Here is a 22,175-nt window from a genome sequence, read left to right as displayed (position 1 = left end):
GATTCTTCCCCCAGAGAAGTTTGAACAGGTGACCAGCATCTACGTCGTAGTTTGAGTTGGCCAAAACATGGGCTGCTCTATTTTGTAGCTTTTGTAACTTATTTCGTAAAGCTATTACCATATGAGATAATTTCCGTACCTTTCCTGGAATGGGCTTTTCCTAAATATATGTTTGAAAGTGCAGATTACTTGAAGCCTCGTATTCAGGGGGTGTGCACGTGCGATGTAAAGACTGGCTTTCACTAACGCATAAGCATAAAGCCCTGATCAAACGGCATGGTAGTTGATGTAGTTGTAGCACGCGCTTTTGTTTGACCACCAACTATCATACACTACCATCGACTATTTAACAATTAGATTATTCGCTCGAGATTTCTATGAGGCGATAGTTGATGAGGCCGAAGGCCGAATTAACTATCGTCTCATGGAAATCTCGAGCGAATAATCTAATTGTTTTAGTAGAATTCTAACTGAAATTAACGCAAATAACGGTTTCCAATTATTTTTCCACGCATTATTGAACTTTACCCTTAAACAAAGTCGCACGTATTGAACTGTCCTTGGCAAATTTGCAGTTTCAAGCTTTTAAAGTCAAGAAACCGTTAATGTGCTTCTTTTAGTCTTCTCAGCGATTTAATTACCCGTTTAAATCTAAACTTTCTTCCAAAACTTCGGAAAGACTATAAAAACATCACATTTCGTGGAGACCGACAGCCACTGTACTCTAATTAACAATTAGACCCGTAGCGCTTGCGGGCTACGGGTCAATAGCCCGTGAGGCGAAGCCGAATGGGCTATTGACCCGTGGCCCTTGAGGGCGAAGTATCACCCAACTAGTCGGACAGAAAAGGCAATAATAAAGTTAGCAAATGCAAGTTGAAGAAATATTTATTTGGGAATAAAACGAAAGAAAGCGTCACGCTCGATTGCGCCAATTTCGCTACTCAGAGGACTATTACTAATAGTCCTCTAGTAGCGCAGCCAATTAAAATGCAGGATTTGCATTAGTCCTCTAGTTGGGTGATACTAATGGCTGATAGTACACGAGTAGCTCGACCAATCAGATTGCAGCATTTGCATTAGTATACTAGCAGAATTCTACTAATTAATCCATTAGTATCACCCAACTAGCTTGTTCAAATTCTCCCTGGTATACTTTGATAGTTTTTCCGGTTAAAACGCACGTATGATTGTTAGGGGAGAATCAACTATCATGGACTGTCATGCGCCGTTTGACCACGGCAAAATCGTAACGTACGCAGACACTAATACAAGATTTTGATAATTAGCGCCTTTTGTCGGTTAAATCTTCTACCAAAGAGCGTTACTTCTCGCCTCCTTTTCGTCTCCGTTATGAAGCTTATGCCCTTTCTTCAATGAAAAGCGTTGAATGAAGTTTGAAACTTTAAGACCGAGATAGGACCATTTGTTTGTGTGGTGTGTCGGCTTTTGGATGACTTGGCCGTACAGACGAAGAAGTCTTAATAGACGTCCAAATTGACGAACAAACTTAGATGATTTTTCCGTCAAAAATCGCACTAAGACGAATGTGTGTCTGAGGCGACTTCTTCGTCCAAACACGGCGTCACTCATTTAATGTGAAAATGGCCATTGTAGAACGCACCAGATTCATTGCTCTTTAGCAGCCGTAATTTTGAAGTTAGGCCGGTCTGGCCTGGTCCTTGTATCTCGGACTGAGTCTGCGGCTTTTCTAGATCGTGTAAAGTTCGCACAAAAACTAACCGCTACTCATTTCGAGGGTTTTGGTCTATTGTTGTCTTGGCAATACTAATTTATTTGAAATGGTTTACCGTGGTAAGTAAGATATCAAACACGAGAAACAGTGTTTCATCGGGGTATCCAAACACCGAGAAGACAGTGGACAAACACCGAGAGGACAGTGGAGAATACGAAACGCGGCGGAGTATTTTTGACGAAATTTGAGGTGTTTGGATAGCCGATGAAACACTGTCTCGAGTGTTTGATATATCTTCTCAATCGAAACAAAAACTAAGGAGTAAAGGGAGAAGTGAAATCTTCAATATCTTTGCTTGGTAAGACCGGGTATCCTCCTTCACGGTAGTGATCTCCTTTGTTTTAACTAGATGTATGATCCAGGTTCAGTAACTGGTGTAAATTTTACGTCATTCCGGCCAAGGAAAGTCTGCTAAAATCGCCAAGTTCAGTTCCTGTCTAAGGTTTGAACTTTTTCAAACCGTACTGATTAAACAAGTCCGTGTAACACACAGAGTGAACTATATATTACATATTGCCTCAATTGTAACCATTACACTTATTCACTATAGTAGATACAGTATTTCTTAACCAGTTTCTCTTGAAAAAAGGCCTCATCTTTAACCTGAAATAAATTACGATATATAGTCCACAGGAAGATGTAGAAATTAGGCTTTCCCACAGAAAACACCTAAAACTGAGCCAAATCTCGACATTTAGGGACAATGAGAGTCCCTCACGTTATATTAATATAGTGTAAATGGAGGTTTAATAGAATAATTTTTCATGACGCGTATTTGTTTAAAAGGTATTTACACTTTTTCTACAAGTTTTGTCTCTTTCGACTAATGGCCCAGGCGCTAAAAATCGTAAAATCTTAAAATTATAGCTTAATTACATGAAGGAACATATTTTCAATCTCGTTACGTTTATGACTCCTCTTGTTTTATCTTGAAGAAATATTATTGAGTTGAAATTTCCAAATAGCACTGATTCAACTGTCGTGAAGGATAAAGCGATAGCAAAGTCTACAAATTCTACTGAAGTTCCATTTTCATTTTCACTTCATTTTTCATTCTAACTACATTTCGCTTGAGTTTCCTCAGGCTTCTTGTAAAGCAGATCTAAGATGATGGTGGCCATGGTTCCGATGAAAATTTGCGGTTTACCTAATCGAAGCAAACAGGAATATAATATCCAGTTGTCTTGATGAATTGAATAAATACAGTGTTAACATATTTTAAGTTGCCACACTTTACAAATTTGCTATCGGGCTCACTAGCCCTAATAACGCGAATTTTGTAAGTAGTTTACAAATCTACAAGGACTCACTCAGCGCCAGATTCACACTGAAATCTCCAATTAGATATCACCTTTGCATCATACAGGAGCCACTATCAGGAGCCAATACATCAAGGGCTCGGCGTATTCATGAATCTAGTTGTGGGAAATCTAGACGAACAACGGAGAAATAGCTTTTTGCTCGAGACAAAACTGACCCTCATACCTCCCTGTCTACATGGCCTTTACTATGGCTGTTATCAACTGGCCGTTAGCTTATAGTACATGGAAAATGCACGGTACAGTTCGGAGTTTACAAACCAGTGACAATCTGGACATTGATAAGCGCAACCTGAGAGTTGTTGTTACTTGTTAGTTGAAGATTTTGTTCCTCTTCTTCCAGCTCTTTCGAGTTTCCCAACAATGCTCTGATTTTTCTGCAGAAATCTCTGAAAAACGTCTTGTCTTTCAGACTTCTGAATATTTTCTTGAATGCATCCTTGAATTCTTTACTCATGATATAGTACAGTAGCGGATTAGCTGACGAGTTGATTAAAACGAAAAATCCAACTTGGCCCATGATCAGATTATAGTAAGAATTCGTCCAAAACGTCGGTATAATAAGCAACAAGGTGCGTAAAGCGTTCAACGGAAACATTGTCACAGCATACAAAACAACCAAAGGTGTAAGAATCCTCTTTGCCTTGTTACTTTGTCGCCAGATCGATTTATCACGTCTTTCTGAGTTTCGTGAAGACTGAGATGTCATTGAGCTTCGGAACTTAACACTTTCGCGTACTCTTTTCTTAATCTTGACGTATGTGAATACTATGACAATCAAAGGTAGGACATACCAGAAGACGAGTAGAGTTAAGGAATGCGTCAGATAGAATGCATTTGTCCCAGACATATCAGGCCATTCGGGATAGCAAAGTTTCAGATTGGAATTGTAGGTCATGATAGGGTATAGAGGTACGGATGAAACTAAAAATGAGGCCACCCAAACCATACCAATAACAACGAAAGTCCTCATTCGATCGCGAGACCTGTATCTTATCTGGTAGCGCTTGGCGCCAACAACGTTTCGGTATCTCTCGATGGCAATGGCTGCAATTGACCAGGTGGAGGCTCCGAAGAATATCTCCACTGTAGGAGTTAGGTAGAAACATACCTGCCTTCCTAACAACCAGCGAAATGGAAAGAGATATCTTAACACCGCTATAGGGTAGATCAATAGCAGTACCCCCAAATCCGCTATGGCCAAGCTCAGCAAGTAGTAGTTTATTGAGGTCTTCATCTTCGCTTGGCTAAGGATCACGATGCATACCAAGAGATTGCCGAACACGCCGAGAAAGGCAATGGTCGACCACAAACTGATTTGGAACACTGTGGCTCCAAGAGGCTGGTGGAGGTATACGGGAAAACCCGGTACTGTTGCGTTTGCCGAAGATATGTTGGCTGTTCTATTAATGTGCACGTCTTGCATGATTGTTCTTGTTTCCTACCTGCAAGAGAAACAACATTTTGAACAAATGGAGACAACAAAGTCAATTTGTTTACACCAGAAACAACGGAAAACTTTTACTTCTCATTTCTTTGTGAGTGATTTTATCTTGCCTTGCTGTGACAAGAAACATTTCCGATGATTTTTTGGTTCAGCCACCAGAGTCGTGGGATCAAGATGGTATACAATCTTAAAGTAGCTGGGAAAGATCGAAGCGACTGATTGTACTCGCAGGGAATTTTATGACCAGATGGTAAGAATCGAAATTACTTCAAGTAAAAGGGACCTGGTAATTAGTAATTACCAGGTCCCTTTAACTTTTCACAAATTGCACTTTATGTTTCTTTTTCCTTTTTTTTTTTTTCATCTGCACAAATAGATAAGTGTACTATTGGACTTTTTTTAACTAGTTTGTGCATGTTACCTTGACGAGAGTGGATGGTATGGTTTTAGTTCCGAACGTTCTAGCAAGAATGGATGTCAATGAAACAATTGTTTAATAATAACACAAATTGCCCTGAATCCTCCTTTAAAAAGCGGGAAAAGGGTTAACTAGGTTCTTTGAGACATATTAAGCTCTGTTGAAGAGGTAGAATTAATGTATCCATTTTCTTCAAAACACTATTTGTTCGTTTTCTTTTTGGGTTATTATTTAACCTTCGACATTTCCAACCTTCTGTTCGCAATGAAATACGAAAGACTGATTGTAATTGATTTCGTTGAAGTTGACGCCAAGGATCAGAACAGACTAGACATGTGGAATTTCTAAAAAACCTCAAAATGGAGATCAGTGATGTTTTTAACAACAATAATGAGCTTTAAAATGGTAAAATACACCTGCAGAACAGAAGAAGTGTTAATGACGGATGTTCTCTAAAAGTGCAAAGGCGAAAGAAAAATTAAACAAGGTTTAAGAATTTGCATAAAGGGTTTGTTGAAATTTACAACTTTCCTTCAGTGGCTGCTCTGGGAAATTTTGAGGAACAGAATTTAACTAACCACTTCTGACATCTTCATTATCTTGTCTGGCATTTTGCCATGTTATTTTGGCCTTTTATCATAAGATATATCCAACCAATTATGCCGCTTGGTCATATGCCCGGCTCAGTCTTGTGTCGTAGCATTATTAAAACGTTCCAGGATCACCTTTTAAAATCAGGAGTTAATATTGATTTAAACGTAGCCAAGCTGTCAGCTTTCGACAAAATCAGAATCTGATTGGCCGCGCAAGGACCTTTAACAGAAAGGGCGTGGTGTTTGGCTCCCGGCAGTTTGCTATTAGCCTGTATAGATGGAAAATTGCTTTCTCAAATACCAAACGACAAGAAAATTGGAGAGAATCGCAGGTAATTTTTTATATCAGAATAAATACGCTTATTGACCACTACTTGTATTAACCACTTTTTTGGTTTTGGTGTTAAAGAGTTCGAGGGCACCGGCGAGGGCAAACCACAACCTTATAACTTACATAATGCATAATACTTCCCAGTTTTGCCTAGATACTGAAATCTTTTGCGTTAGGATTAACGACGTATCGTAGGGAGAAAATGTAGGCGTCATGTTTTCTACACTGAATTCATCCTCGTCTGAATTGTGTATTTTAGAAGTGTGCGTTTATTTTCTTCTTGAAAAACAGATATTACCAACGTAATGGACGAAGTATTTTGCTGATTTTGGATTGAAACGTCCACTTAAGTCCACTTGCTTTGTTTTTTTTTTACGCTAAATTTGTGTTTTGTTCGGTAAAACTACATTAATGGTTCGCACTCAGCGACATGAAATCGAACTGAGTTGCCCTTTATTTTCTGCCCTTTGAAAGGGCTCGATGTTTCTAATTTTCTCTCTAAAAGGTCAAAATCAAATGCTATATCTTTGGAAAGTTGCTGCCATGTAATTTCTTTTTCAAGCTATTTGAGTATAAATTTGAAGAACCAGTTTAAAAAAAACGGCAATAATCTTATGTCATCGTCGTTATTTTCATGTGCTATTTTTTAGATGGAGCGATATTTTAAAGAACTTTCAATAATTTTCCGGCATTTCAACGAATAAAACCTACGATCTTCTAGAGTCAAACACAAATTACCTTTAGCTTATATAGGGCATCACCTCGTAAATGAACTCAGTAGCTCCAATGCATCCATTTTCGAATTTGTGAGAAAAGATTCGAGAAACTGTTTTTGTTGTGGCGTTAACAACATTCTCGCAGTTTTCATTGGTTCTCGGCACCTATTTGTCACGTAATTGGAACTTTTCACACGATTTTCCATATTAGTCTTCTAGAAGGTGTTCAATTTGAACCTTTTTCAAATTGGCTCGCTCTTAATGGTCTCCTTCTCCTTTCAACCGCAATTAAATGCAATTAAATGGAGTTTTGCAGCTGTTTTCCTGCTGCTTTTAAAGCTGATGGAATATTCCTCCGACAATTTCACTAAAACAAGCTCTCAGACTTCCTAACCTCAGAATTTGTTGTTGATAGAAAGAACTAGTAACTGGTCCTCGTGTCGCGCGATCGATAGAGTACCCGCACTGATGACTTCTCTTACACCTCGCTTGCGCGCCATCTCGGAGACCCAGGGGCAGTTATTGGGGGAATCAGTAGAATGTTGAAACAGCGTGAAACGTCGGCACAGAAAACTTGGAAAGACAGCAAGGAGCCCCTGGAGACGGAGTCTTACTGCGCCAGTTACAAGCAGCTGGATGAATGCTGAGTTCTAATTGGGCAGAAAAAAATCCTTTTCATTATTCTACCCAGTCGACATGCAGCAGGTTCACAGTACGTTTTATGTGTTCTAATACGAAGCCTACACAGAAGCTAGTTCGGTCATCATGTTTGTTCTCGAAAACAAAAGTTTCGTTTACATCTCAACGCCGAAAATTTGTGAACGACTATCATGCCAGCCAAACAAAGCACGGTCAATTTCACGTCTTGTTCAACCTGTTATTGTTGCAATTATTAGGAAACGAGCTTGAACTTCGCCTCGATTGCTTTTTTATTGGTTTAAAAAGAAGAACCACGTTTGTTTCAACCATGATGAAAAGTCAACCATTATTGCTTTTCGCGTGAAAATACTTGGACGCCCGAAGGCTGCACGTGCAGCTGGTCGTGTCCCCGGCACATCTGTCTGGCCTGTGCCTTGAAAAACACATTGTGTTTGGAAAGTTTCGGTTACGGAAAGCAGCGATGTTTCCATGAGAGCTTAACATCATAACTTATTACCTTTTTATTCTTTTTACGTCAAAAAATCCTTAAAAGAGGAATTACATCCGCATTTCTCTTTCATTATTCCTTTTTTTTAAAAATGTATTTAACTAATTTTGAATAAATTGTTATTATTACTGTTATCCCATCGGTGAGTCGCAGAATGAACTCGCATACGTTTCTAAACCACGCAAGAGTTTTGATACTTAGATGCAAATTCTGAATTATCCGACGGTTTCTTGCGGTCAAGTTAGGCGATTTTTCTACTTTTTCCCGCCATTGAGAGAAACTGGAAGGAAAATTTCCTTTTCGAGTAAAATCTCGCCGATTGAGCAGAAAAATACAAAGAATTTTTCTGTCCAATCAGAAACCAGAACTCCTACGGCGAGACTCCCTCCCCAGGGGCTCCTCGCTTTATCTCCAACTTTTCTTCGCCAAGTTTTCCCGTGCCGTTTTAAGTTTCTCCCGCACACTACCTGCCCCTAGGTCATCGAGGATGCTTACACCCTTAAATGTAGTTGACTGAGTCGTTATTGTAGCTTACGAAAAGCTAAAGGATTCGTCGTTCGGTTCTTTGCCAATAGGGAGAGCTAGAATAGGAAATCAAAATCGGTGAAATGAGAGCACCCAATCATGATCAACCCGCGAGGACACAACTAGCTACGTATACTACTAACAATTGAACATTCTTGGCAGGGTATAAAATGGTCGAGATAGGAAGATATCGGTGGCAGCAAACAGTTTTGGCCATTGAACTGGCTCCTAAAAAGACCATCTTCCGAATGCTATTAACCATCGAGTCGAGTGCAGACTTCAGAGGATAATCGCTAGAGCGAGCAGCGTAAGGTCGTCTTGAAATTACGCGTGTAGTTTCTAAAAATACTTTCTGAACTGGACATAACTAGGTTTCTCGTGCTATGTTCACCACCTTTCAATTTTCTGATGAGTAAACTATCAACTGTTTTCAATCTACGAGCGACACCTGCTTTGCATCGCCTTAATCAATTCTCCTTAGGAAAAACGATGGCGACTGGTTAACAGCATTAAATACGTACAGAAAAGTTAAAAAATCTTCAAACCTAACATACACAATGTCGTTAGCACAGGGACAAATATTGCAAAAACAGGGATTTCTTTGTACTTTATGGGTCGTGTAAGGTTCGCATGGTATTGTGGTAAAATGTGCAGTAAAATGTGTTATCCTACGAAGGATTAAGCCTCGTCTACACGAGCAATTTTCATGTGACAACCTTTATGTTACAATTCTCAGAATATTTGCTCGTGTAAAATTGGCCAATTTTTATGTGACAAAATAAACGACTCGTCGCATAAAATGTGGCAAATGTGCTCGTGAGCACCAAGATTTTTGGAGTCAACTAAGCAGTCCCGCCTTGTTTCTGCGTATCTCTGCTTTCTAAAGTCATTACTGGCCCACTAAACTTTGAATTGGTGGCAAATATTTGCTGAGCCATCTACTCGATCAAATATATTTTGTCATATAAAAATTGCCACATAAAAATTGCTCGTGTAGACGAGGGTTTATCATCCTTCAAGGGTTTCTTTCATGTTCTGTTGCACGATCTTTGGTAAAACCATATAAGTGTCATGTGGAATTTCCAAGTTTTTAAACTACATTCGAAATTTGTCATGTGTTACCGAACATTTTTTGAAACTCTGATTTCTTACCCGGTCTAAATTTTGCCAAACTTGCCAATGTATAGACCCTTTTCATGAATGGCTGTCAATTTAAAATTCTTTTGTATGCATTTAAATTAGCCTCACTAAACTCGTTTATTAAAGAGTAAAATATCTTTTCAATTGTCAACTCAAAAGCGAGGTCCGTAAGCTAATTTTTATACTTTCAAAAGAATTTATAATTGGCAGCCATTTATGAAAAGGGTCTATTCCAGGGCTTTCTGTGGGTGGCCGAATATTTCTTTAAGGGTTACAAAATATATCCAAATCAGTCGGCACACCTGAAATATTTTAACATGTTATAGTTCTCAAAATTGATTGTTACTTTGCTAATTGTTGAATTTTACGAAGACATTTATTTAGTCTTATTTAGTTTCCAACTTACGTAATTTACTTGAATTGACCTTTTATATAAGTATACTCCTGTGTCTTCAACGTTGATAATGAAACTGATGGTGATGAATGTAATTCAAAATAACAAGCGATGAGATAATATGGCTTGTTTTTTTTTTGTTTTTTTTTTAACCTTGGCCAAGTCATGTGCATTCGGTAGAGATTATTCCTTGGAAAACTTATTCTTAAGTATATCCAAACAGGACAATTCTTGAAGGATGTGTGTAAAGTAAGGAGTATGTCTGAGGCCCTGTGACGGCATTCTTATCAGTTTTTTAATCCAAAATCCTTAATAGCTGAAAGTTGAAACAACCTAGTCTGTGATAGTGGTGTTACCATAACACAACAAAATTGAGCTGCCGTTTTGTTAGAAGAGTTTATTGACATAAATGTTTAACATTAAACAAGCGTGAGATCCGTACGTGTCGGGGATCATTATTGGATGCCTGGTGACTTGGATGTTTGTTCTTATTGTTTTCAATACTTGCAAAGATGGCGTGGGAAGAAAAGTCTTTCTTCCGCAGAACCTCGGTTGTATTCGCGAATAGCAGAGAGTCGAAGGAGATACACGTAAGTGGAAACGTTAAACTAAACGATTCCTTTTCACCCTGAGAGCGTGTTAAAAGCCGCATTTAGCGCGCTCACAGCAGGACAAAACTCAACATGAGGCTTTTTCATTGACTATTTATGCCTGAATAGACCGCCATAATAGGGCCATTGACATGCACAAGTGTCCGGTCGTTCTCTCTTTAGTTACGACGTCCTACACGATTTCTTTATTTTGTAAACTTCATGCCCGGTCGAATGGCTACATATTTAGAAAGTTACGTGACAAAAGAAAAAGTAATAATATAACTCAAACACGTTACATCCTTCGCCAATTAAAGCAGTGCTTTTGACCAGAGGGTATAAAGCGTGGTGTTTTGTTCAAATTCGCAATTACAAGGCTTCGGTATTAACAACCGCTGTGATATTTTCCTCAGTTGCTTTCTAGGTGTTCTTTTAATAAATAGGAAAATCACACGGGAGTGGTAAGAAAATTATAACATTGCCTTCATTAAATTTCTAAACACAGGATGATCGTTAAACATCCATCGACACCAAGAAATTCTAACTACCTTCTGACACGCATTTGAGGGAACGATGAAAGTGGTATGATTTCAGCTGATCAGTAACAAAACCGAGTGACATGAGGTCAATTCTGACACATAAACCACGTATAAACCGCGATGCGATGGCTGGACAACCGTTAAAACTCATAAATACAAGCAAAAATGCACTTACGTTTATATATAGTCCTGGTGAAGTCGAAATTAGTTGAATGAACGTAATCTGTAAAGATCCGCAACAAGTTTATCGTCTATCTCGTCTGCGTTTTTCGGAACTACGAACTCCAACATGGACCGCAAGAAACTGAGCTGAATGCAAATGATGGCCTTTTTAGCACAAACTTAAATTTACTTTAATCTCAATATGCAAATTATAGCTTTCTATTCAGCGCACTGACGCTAACTACTACCTGCAATAAAGCTATGGTCGCGGTAATTACATCTACGATCCAGCATGCTTGATGGGATAACTGACAATACTACAACTTCTACTTTTCAACGTAAAACTGGTAATATGAAAGCTGCTGAAGTAACAGTGCTTTTTTGGCGTGCGATCACCTGGTGGGATAGCCCGAGGGCAGAGGAGGCATGGAGTAAGGGAGGAGGTAAATACGTCTTGTATCACCCACATGGATGGTTTATTAAATGCTTACTTTTCACTGGGGGGTGAAATGTCCCAATTGAAGTAAAATGTTACTAAATTTGGTGAGAAGATCAGTATCTGCATCTCTGCGGTGGTCTTGCTGTTGTTTAACAAGGCAATTGAATGCATTTACATTTATGGAAGGACGGCATGTTGTTCATGATTAGTAGATTTATGAGTTTCATTTTCATTAGTCTCTCTGTTGCAAAGGACATGACGAATGCAACATTCCGTTGAAATCATACGAAAAAAGAAGGTTTTTTTCCTCTTTGGTTTGTGTGCTCTACTCCATTTCTGACTTCTAATTAACAGTTGGTTCTCTTTTACAATAACTTTGGTCACAACAAATTTCAAAGCTTTACAACGAAAGCTACATTGATCTCCCGAGATGTACTTGTTTAAAAGTTACCTTTTGACACGTTCTTGATGGTTTCTCGGCTCAATGCAAGAGGAATCCAGTTGAAAACTGATTATTATTATTTTTTCCTCGGAATTGCTGCGTGACTGCATTGACGTGACTTTCTCTTGAATTCTTTCACCCGAAGGCTCTTAATAAGATTGACTCCAATCAATATATGCATATCTTAAACGTGTTATTAATTAATTGCATCTAAATATAGGTAATCGTAACCGTCAAGGTGGTTTGGATATCTGATCTTATTCAGGATAAAGTTTTTTGGCATTTTTTTTGTTTTTTTTGTTTTCGTTTATTTCAATGTTGAAAGTACAGAAGACTTTGTATGCAAATAGACAGAATTTGAAAGAGAGAAAAGAGTACCTCGGCAAATAGATTACCTCCAATCGTTTTCCTTGTATTAATTATTAAAAAAATCTAATTTGAAATGGTTGTTTTATCCACATGTTCCACCAATTTTCCCTCCCATTTCTACTCCACAGAACTCTCAAAAAACCTTCAGTCTCGCAATATTCCATGGAAAGTCTAATGATGTCATTTGTAGATTGCATGAAGCCTCAATGAGATCATTACAGTCATTCCCAAACCTTAAAAAGAATATATCATTCAGCTGTACAGTTGTCATAAGTTTCGATTGTAAAGATGTATCAAATACTCGAGACGGTGTTTCATCAGTTTTTTTTTTCTCCGCTAAGCACTCACTTCTTGGCACTTAACTCGCAAAATAATGTGAAAAACATGATTTTGTGTTTTGAATTCAAGTTGCATAAACCACCAATGTTATTTTGACTACAAAACTGTTATTTTTTGCGTGGTCTTGATGTCAACTTAACAAATCCTCGTCAGTCAGTTTTTTTTTTGTTATTGATAACAGATTTCCTCGTGACATTGTCAAAGTAGCAATGGATTCACATTGATCAATCACATTTCAGTAAAGAGGACTGACGTCAATTTTTTTTTACAACAAGAAAACCTAAAGCGATCGAGCGTCAAAAGGCGTTGGTGCCACCTCGAGCCAAACCTCAATTCCTTTAGCGACAACGATATCGAAGTTTGCGTCGTTATGAACTTCGAACTGCGTACTATAACTCCAAACAAAACGTAGAAACAAAATTTCTACCATTTAGCTGTAATTCAATTCGGAAATTCTTCGGAGTCGCAAATCCGTTGAATTATCAGCGAGTTAAGTCCACTCGTGTAAGAGTCGTATACTGTAAAAAAAAACCGGATTACATTCATTCGAGAATTCATCGAATTCCAAGTCAAACTCTGATGCTTTTCCTGATCTGTGTTGAAAGTGCTCTTCAACGTTCGTTTAGATTCTTTTTTTAAGCTTATTATCGAGAGCTAACAAAGCTAAGCTGTAAACGGTTTGACAAAATCTTCAAGATCCTAGTGCGATGGCGCTAGTGAGAAGACTAGTGAGAAGCGCAACGCCAATGTTTTTCTTGGTATAGGTAATCGTATTGATGCGAGTGTAATTACAGTGTGCGCGATATGTGAAAATTCTCTCAAAATTGCCCGAGCCTTTCGGCAAGTGCAATTTGAAAGAATTTGAAAAACTATTAATAGCGAAAATCCCTAATGGTTGAGCCTGTATCTGATTACTTATTTATTATATCACTGAGAAAATTACGGACGGGCGCACATTCAATTGCACTGTTCACTGCATTCTCAGCCAATGACAGCGAAGACTTTTTTTTCACTCATATGATAATAATGGCAATTTACCTGGCTATAAAGCTCAAGAGAATTTCTTATTTCTTGCGTAAGGAATATCGCCTCAATCAAAACTTATGGGAATGCGTTCGGCGCCTTTACTTTAATACCTTGAATAATTTCTTTCTGACTTTAATCCTGTCTATTGCTAAAATCAATATTTTTATATCAACAGCCGACGTTTTACAGACAGATGTTACATAATGTCAAATCGCAGTATTTCCCTGTGTTTAGCCTCAAAAGTAAACTGCTTCTAATCCGATTTCTGAATTTGTCAGAGACAGCTGTTTTTTTGTCTCTTAAGCACAATATTTTTTTGTTTCTTAAGCACAATAAATGTTGTTTCTGGTGAAAACATTTGCCGAAACATTGTTTCCAAAATTCTTTACTTGACAAACGAGAAAAAGTTTACGTGATATTTTTGAAAAGGTTCAGAATTTGTTTTGTTTTCCGAACACAAAATTTGCTTTTGCGTGTGTGCAACAACGGCGAAACATTAAGGGAAAATGCTTCCCCTGATGTTGTTTCGGGAACAATGTTTGTTGTTTGCGGGGGCTTTCACTGGAAAATTTTCAGTTAACTACAGCCGTCATCAAATATTATCAAAGTGCGTTCGACGCCATCAATTAGCTTTAATTTGATTAATACCCAACCCTTGTTTTGCTGACAGATATAACATAATAAGAAAAAGCCCAGTATTTTCCTGCGGATGTGATTTCGGGCCTTTTTTGTGGTCCTATATCAACTACGATTTGTTTAGAGTTGAGCTGATAATATTAGAAAAATGAAATATTTATATTTGCCTTCGAGTTTCATGCTCAACATTTTCACTTTCATAGGATATGGAAATCGAACGGATTGGTACGTTCTGAAGATTTTCATGCATCTTTGATATATAGTTTTCGGCAGTTTTCTTTAAAACAGTGCGCTGACAATTTATTTTAGGTAAGGGCACCCACGAAGGTGTACGGTAACATTACGCAAGAGAAAACTAACTTGTAAAAGTATCTTTCCTGTACATATAGTCTTCTAAGACGGCTAGAAGCACGAAATTTTGTTCCCGCGTGGTCGTTTTTTAAATTAAAAGTAAACAAACTCTGCACTACTGGTAGCTGGTTCAAATCGGTATTGAACTCTAACTTTCGGCTAATCGGATCTGTGCGTGTGCCGCCCTTTTGCTTTCGTGTTCACGGATAAATACTTGTCTGACCCTAAGAGAAAAGACCGACTAATAGTATTCTAGTCAGTTCCGAATAATTTCAACCTTGGCTGAATACGGACTCAATTGATTGTCGCCGCTCGAAGTCCACTACAGATGCAAGCAAATTAATTTGATCGCATAAAATTACAGTGCAGTACAGCCAAAGCTCATCGAAAGATATGTTCGTGGGCGAAATCAAAATAACTGTCCAAGTTATGGAACAAAATGTTCGTCACGTCGTCATCTCGCATCTTGACAAAACAGGCCACGCTCGAGTTGATTTCAGTGCACGGCCAAGAAACAACACTCCGTTTCATCAGGATTTAATACATATCAGCTATGAAAGTTCTAAACAACATCGGCTTAAAACGGATAAATACTGAACACTTACTTAGTCTTTACTTGGCAGGAAAACTTCTTTGCGTCCTCTCAATGTGGCACAGCCCGCGTTACCTTTCATTTCATTTCAATCGGACTGTGACATTTTGGTCTCTATTAGCGACAAGGCGGAATCAAATCAAACTCAAAGGCGCTCCAGGCTATCTTTTGTATTAAATGTCTTTTCCCATGCGCTATTTTCCACGTGATCGTCCAATTCCTCTAATTAATCTCATTAGACGGATGAACGTTCTAGAGTCTTGTTAGGTTTCATAACAGCTGCCCAGTGCTGACACCAACCACACTGAAATGATGAGTCGGCGGGCAAATAAAATGCTTGATTGATTATCACGGCAACTTGAAGATGATATTTGGATATTGAAAAGCCAACATCCCGAGTTTTTGCCCTTCGTTATAGTACTCCAAGGGCTCGTTGAGCCAATACCTGAATACAACCTTGCAGCCCTCTCTCCCTTCAGCATTTCACCAACCGATCCTCTCTCTTGGATATTGTTCCCCTTCCCTGTCCAGTTTTTCTGTCATCAGCCTGACACTCGTCACGCGACATGCGCTTCAATTTCATAACTATTTACCGACCAGTCTCTCAGTTTTTGTGACCTCTTTGCGAGACTCGATCTCCTTGTTAGAGAGGTCATTTTTTCTATAAAACCTGTCGTAGAATTCAGATAGATATCTACTTATATGTTTAATCAAAACTATAACAAAATTCTCGAACGTGATTGGCTATCAGCAGCCCGATTTGAGCATTAATTGGACAGTGTACGTGTTATGCTTGTAATTGGACAGTACGCATCGTTTTGTGCGCGCTGTTGGGGTGCACTTTGTTGAGTAAACTGCTGTGTTCTTCAGCATTCATAACGACGTTTAATCGGTCAGCGATCAGTGGATGGTTTGTTCGTTTCTCGAATTTTGTCATAGTTTTGATTAATTGGTAACAGGGCTTCGCGTAGTCCAATTCAGTCTGTAATCATACTCGTGATTAACAAATCGGACTCCCGCTTCGCGGTCGTCCGATTTTGTTAATCACTCGTATGATTACAGATCGAATTGGACTCCACTCAGTCCTATTACCATTATTAATTGCACACCAATTTAACCTCCCCTTAGTAAATTTAACCTCCCCTTAGTAAATTTAACCTCCCCTTAGTAAAAAGCTCAAAGCATTTGATAAAAGATTTAAGGAGGAATAGTTAAAATGCTAAGATTCCAAGAAGCGCTTACGTGTCAAGGTCTTCCACAAAATCTCTCCGTAGACTATGATATTATTTGCAATCTTTAGTTTCTGTGTATTAACTCTCCTCACTGTCCATGAGTATTTTATTTTAGTGCTTTGCCTGCTTTTTCGTTCAATAAAGGTTGTATGAATGTCAGCGTTATTACGATTGTAATAATAATAATAATAACAGTAATGATAATGACGATGACGACGACGATGACCATTTCGTTACGGGAAAATCTCAAACTGAGGCCTTGCCGTATTGACCGAGCGATAGCGAGGTCAATACGGTAGGCCGAGGTTTGAGATTTTCCTGTAACGACCGAACGGTCGAGGTTATTAAGTTGTTTATTATATGGCTCATGAATTTAATAAAGAAAAGAAAAAAATTATTCGAGCGGAAGTCGTCAATTTACATCCGGCGATGCGCGCGTTTACCGATTCATTCATCGTCTCAAACCCAGGGCAAAACTACACAGTCAGTGACCTTTACGTATTCTGTGAAAAACACACATTTCTTTACGGGAAAAATGCTTGTCACAGCCTCAAAAAGGTATTTTGGTACCGTGGTGCCACAACTTGATGGGGGAGTTTTTCCGACTTTTGTAGCGAAACGTCAACGTATATAGAAAAGACAGAAAGTGCTTCAAAATAGTCCAAACCAACGGTCTCTCGGTGAAAGAAAATACTAATGCTTCAGAATGTACTGCTCAGAATAACTCGATCTCCGCATTCGCTTTGGACAACATATCTTCGCCTTCTTCATTCTGGGATTTATGGATGAACTTTTCAAGCCTTGTGAACGTCTAAAACTACCTGCAGTTATCAGAAACAGTGCTACCGACAGAAACCCCCCGATTGTTTATATTTGATGATCCTGGAAGCTGATTTACACTTGCTTGTGTTAAAGCGAGGGAATCTATTTGATAAGAACTGTTGCGGAGTTCAATATTTCAGTAATTGTTGTGACTAAGATGATAATTTATAAGTTTCTTAGTGGTGTTCTGCTCAGGATGCATGACAGATCTGCCGAGGGTGTTTTTCACTTAGCGATTTTAGCTTTACCAGACTCGGTAAACTTCGATTGTTTTTCACCACTGCCCGCCAAGGTTCCGGCTGGTAAGTCAAAAACGACTTCCATATAAATTTTGTTAAGGAAAAATCTTTAACAACTCGGATTAAGTTTACTTTCTCTTACTGTTTTTAATCGGCTTTCATCGTTTCAATGCGCTTGAATTTTCAGAGCCGGGCTCTTCCTAATTTCCATAATCCGTAATCGGCCCGTGGGCATTACGGCTGCATAATGACCGTTCAGATCTCGTTCTTAGCCAATCAGAACGCGCGTTATATCGACCACAAGCCAAAGCCATATAATAATAGCTGTAATTGCAAAGATTCTAGAGGTTGCTTCTTACTCAAATCTTAAACAACTACAGGGGTAGCGCGGTGCGAGATATTCGAACTCCACTTGGTAGATTCAAACTGATTTAATGACAGATCAAGTCCATAGATCTAGTTCACAATAGGTAGCGACTAAAGAAATAGCGAAAACCAGTAGATCGCAAGTAGTAGTAGCAGATACGAATAGGAGTAGTAGTCGTACAAGTAGATGTAGTAGGTTCGAACTGAAAAGCGATAGTTAAGAATACGTCCTACTTAGATAAGGCATAAAATACAAATCTAACAGGATAGAACAATCATAATAGAACTAACAAGATCACAGCGTGAAACAAAAAGACGTGACAATTCATACTTGAAACTAATCAAACTGAGACGAAAACAACTCTTGTCGTAACAAACGAAGATATCAACGGCTATCGCCAAAATAGCTAAATATAGCGTGAAAGAATCACAATTTGGTAATCATATGACAATAAGCCTTAGCAATAGTAGAGCTGTGAAAGCGATTTCAACAAAACCTAGATAAACTAAATGAAACCTTTTCGTGATAAAGAAAAGAGTAACAATTCGCTACTTAGCAAATAACTACAACAATGAGAACTTACGTACTTTGGTTGACGACCCGCACCAAAAGGTAGCAGAGAGACAGCGAAATACACTTGAAATAGTAGTAACTTGGATACTCTGACCGTAGCACGGTAGCCGGTTTAACTTCACTAACAATCTCTGACTAAAAGAAGTTGTGCGTCGTCTTTTGTTGCCTATGCTACGTGAAAAAACCTAGGGGGTTGTGAGAAACGTGGCGCCCACAATAAAGACGACTTCCTAGCGGCAAAATTATTACATACGTGTGAAAATCATGATTTTATGAAAGCTCTGTTTTTGAAATCACATAGTTGGCTTGAATAATAACTGATAATAAATCAGTAGGAAGTTACATAGGAAATTGATAAATGATCGGCGTTTCAAAACTAACGATAGCAATCAGATGTTACTCGTGTGACAAGACTTTTCAAGTTCATGCTAGCCTCGATTACCCGGCCCAATAGCCCCAGGGGATTATGGCTAAGAGTGAAAAGTCAAGTAGCCTCGATTACCAGCCGCTGTTTAGGAAGTGAGCCCGTGGTTCTTCCCCAAAGGATCGATAAAAAATCATGGAACGCTTGGCGCTGTAGTCAGCTTCTTCTCGCAGGCCCAGACCGGAAGATTCCTCTTAGCTGGGCACCTTGGGGGTGAAGCGCGAGAAGAAGGCTGGGCGACACCCACCCACGAGCGCATCCACGCCCAAGATGAGTGTGCGCTCTAGGTAACAGGAAATAGAAGACCTGAATTCTTGCACTTAACGATGAAACAAAGTCAAACTTTATCTATAGAAAAAAAAACCGTGAATAAAAGAATGCTTTCGTTTGAAGTCTGTACTCTTAAATATGTTTATAACTTACAGCTCTGGTCGCTCTTCTCCTGTCTGTTAATGGTTTCTCTGATAACTGTTTCAGGCAGGTGTACCTCGACATCGTTTTACAAATTCCAATTCTTTGGCACGCTCAATTGCGTACCAGTTACAAGACAACGTTATCTCGAGAGACTAGTCCCAGTCTTCTCTAAGTAAATGTTTTAAAACACGGCAAATCAGTCGAATTTCAGCCGACACGTATCGCGTAACACTAGGGAACTTAAGCAAACCACGACGACGACGGCAACGAGAACGACAGCAAACAAAAGGTTTAATGAGCAAAACAGTAGCTCTGCAGTTATAAATCTTTGTACATGTTGCTGTCCTCTGTAAAACAGAAACGTAAAATGACGAACGCGAATGACGACGGCTAATTTTTCGTACTTCCATCTGGAATTGAACGCTGCCATTTCATGTTTCGCCTGAGCACATTCTTAGAGCCATTGGCGTGCTGAACAGATCTAGACAATTGCGAATTTCGCTGGTAAAATAAAAATTCATTTTTGACTAGGCGTCGTCCTCGGCGTCGCCGTCGTCGTTGCTTAAGCTCCCTACTATCGCATGACGCGTGAATGATCACGTACGCTGATGACTTGAATTCGCACTGTAATTGTACGGTGAACTTAGCTGGAAGTACGATCAGACAAGACTCCTCTGTTCCCTGTTTAGCAAATATAACATTACTTTTCTGAACACTGGCTGTTTACACAATGGCCATTTAGCGACCTTTAGTAGGACAAATAAAGACCCGCCGAGCTTCCCAAATTAACATTGCTCGTCAACGCAGTTTTCAGTGATAATCTGGAACGAAACGTGGCATTCATCGATAAACTAATGGAGGAAACATTTAAAGTCATCTATCACCGGCTTAAAAGTAACTATCATACCTCCGTTCGTTGGAAACGCTTTCTAGTCGAAATAGGCGAGGAAGTTCTTCAATTCTTCGCGGAAATCATTTGATGAATTAAAGAATGACGGCTGTTGTTGTCTCCCGACTTGAAGTCTGATAACTGACGTTGCAAACGTTGCTTGGGAAGGTCAGAAAGCAGAGGCTTGATGATAACTCATTTATCAACAAGTAATGGCTCACTTGACAGCGTGTCATCTTATAAGTTATCCGCCGATTGTCAGAAAAACAAAAGGTCAGCCAATTTGATTGCAGTATTACCAGTACACTAGAGTTTATCGTCGACGGGTGCGGGACAAAACCCTGTGTTCGATTTAGACAAACGTCGTCACACACGATTTTGAAACCACTGAGAAACACGCAGCAGCGCAAAAAAATGAATAACGTAGACGCTTAAAAAATCCCCGAGGCGTTTTGTTGATAAACTTCTGTTTGAGGTATTTTCGTGACGTTTTCACACAGCTAGATTGATGGACCACTTGCTTTTTCCTGAATAATTTATTATTTTCCTCACACTATTTTTGCCAATCAAGTACTGGGAATATTGTTCTTTATTTATCACTCACTGAGTCCCTAGAGAAAAAGTTAAACCAAACGGTTTTAGAACTGCAGATGACCCTGTAAGAGGCCCCGCCTGGAAATATTCCATCTTCGAATTTACCATTTATCACTCAATAAAATTCTTAGCTTTTGAGACATTCGCGAAAAAAAAAAAAAAAAGTTAAAAAAATATGAATCGATCACCTTATGATTATTATTAATTAATATGAAAATTGGTCAAATTCTACTTACGTTTGTAAAAGCCACTATTCCGTAAAACAGCGCAATTTTTATACTTTCTTTTGAAAGCTCAGCAGTGTTTTTCGACGGTTTCAGCTTTCTTTGAAGAAGTGCCAACTCGGGCTTTATGTCAAAGTCCACACATGTACTATTTTCAAAAGTTTAAAATGAATAAAAATTCCTATATCAAGTGGAAATGAGCATCGCGGGAAATAATGCTTCTTTCACTAAAACAATATAAACGAAACAATCTTGGCAATGAAACATTATTTACTGTCAGACCAATACTGGCTCGAATTGTTTATAGTTATATTTCATTGTTTTGTTTTGTTTCTTTTTTTTTTGTTCTCCCTTAAATCAAGCTGCAAACTACAAATTCTTCCTTCATCTCTCTTGTCCTACAACTAGGCTTGAGGCTGAAGCCTGGTTTTCACCAGCGATGCAAGCACAAGTGCAAGCACAAACGTAGGCAATAGGGAGGACCCAGGTGAAAACGAAATTCGACGCAAACACAAGCACAAGCAAACTCATCCGAACCTTCCTCCATTTTGGAAAACTGTTTAGGCGCGAGGTAATCTGGATCCAGTGTTTTTATTGGCCAAACATAGCTACGTGTGGTAAATGTCCTTATGCTTGTGTTATGCTTGAGCGGTATTTCGTTTGAACTTGTTGCAGCGCAAACGCAAGCATAAGCGCAAGCACAACAGCAAAGGAAACATTTTGATTCTTGTGCTTGTGCTTGCGCTTGTGCTTATGCCGGCATCAAAGCCGTTTTTACGGTGAAATAAGAATTATTGTACGACCTTGTGCCAGCAGAAGTGCTGCTGTCAACTTTGCATCATATCTACTTTTGCAAAATACGTTTCATTTAAAGGTTAAGATTTGCTAAAGAGGCAGAACTTGGCGAATCAAAACATCATTTAATCTGTTCTTTCGCCAATTTTGTTTTGTTCTGCTTACAAGAAATTGAAGCGAAAAACTGTCAATTTCCTTGGCGGGCCTTACACACGCCGTTACGTGCCGATTTCAAGTCAATTGATTACTAACAGTGACATTTATAGTAGCTTTCCAGAAGGAGCTCTTTACATGGGGTTTGATGTTTCAGATTAATTACATGTAATTAAAT

At 38.9% G+C, this 22,175-nt stretch overlaps 1 protein-coding gene across 2 annotated transcripts; it reads right to left on the bottom strand.

Moving 5' to 3' along the window:
* Nucleotides 1-870: 870 nt before the first annotated feature.
* LOC110055900 (neuropeptide Y receptor type 2-like) lies at nucleotides 871-20,465 on the bottom strand. Of its 2 annotated transcripts, none has more exons than XM_020762328.2 (2): nucleotides 20,250-20,465; nucleotides 871-4,520 (listed from the first exon to the last, which is right to left on the bottom strand). In XM_020762328.2, the coding sequence occupies exon 2, from the start codon at nucleotides 4,499-4,501 to the stop codon at nucleotides 3,329-3,331; it is 1,173 nt and encodes a 390-aa protein (XP_020617987.1). In that variant the 5' UTR covers nucleotides 4,502-4,520; nucleotides 20,250-20,465; the 3' UTR covers nucleotides 871-3,328. The 2 variants fall into 2 exon arrangements, with proteins under 2 accessions (XP_020617987.1, XP_020617994.1); XM_020762335.2 differs by lacking the exon at nucleotides 20,250-20,465 and adding an exon at nucleotides 15,285-16,717.
* Between the last annotated feature and the right edge of the window lie 1,710 nt (nucleotides 20,466-22,175).

Source organism: Orbicella faveolata, unplaced genomic scaffold (genome assembly GCF_042242905.1).
Source record: "Orbicella faveolata isolate gen_17 unplaced genomic scaffold, um_ofav_v1 contig_12, whole genome shotgun sequence".
Classification (NCBI taxonomy): Eukaryota; Metazoa; Cnidaria; class Anthozoa; order Scleractinia; family Merulinidae; genus Orbicella; species Orbicella faveolata.
Note: the sequence above shows the minus strand (reverse complement) of the source record. Positions and strands in the feature narration are given on the sequence as shown.

What these genes read in the sequence shown, in the direction of transcription:
- LOC110055900 (XM_020762328.2), bottom strand. Translation starts at nt 4,501, where the DNA reads ATGCAAGACGTGCACATTAATAGAACAGCCAACATATCTTCGGCAAAC.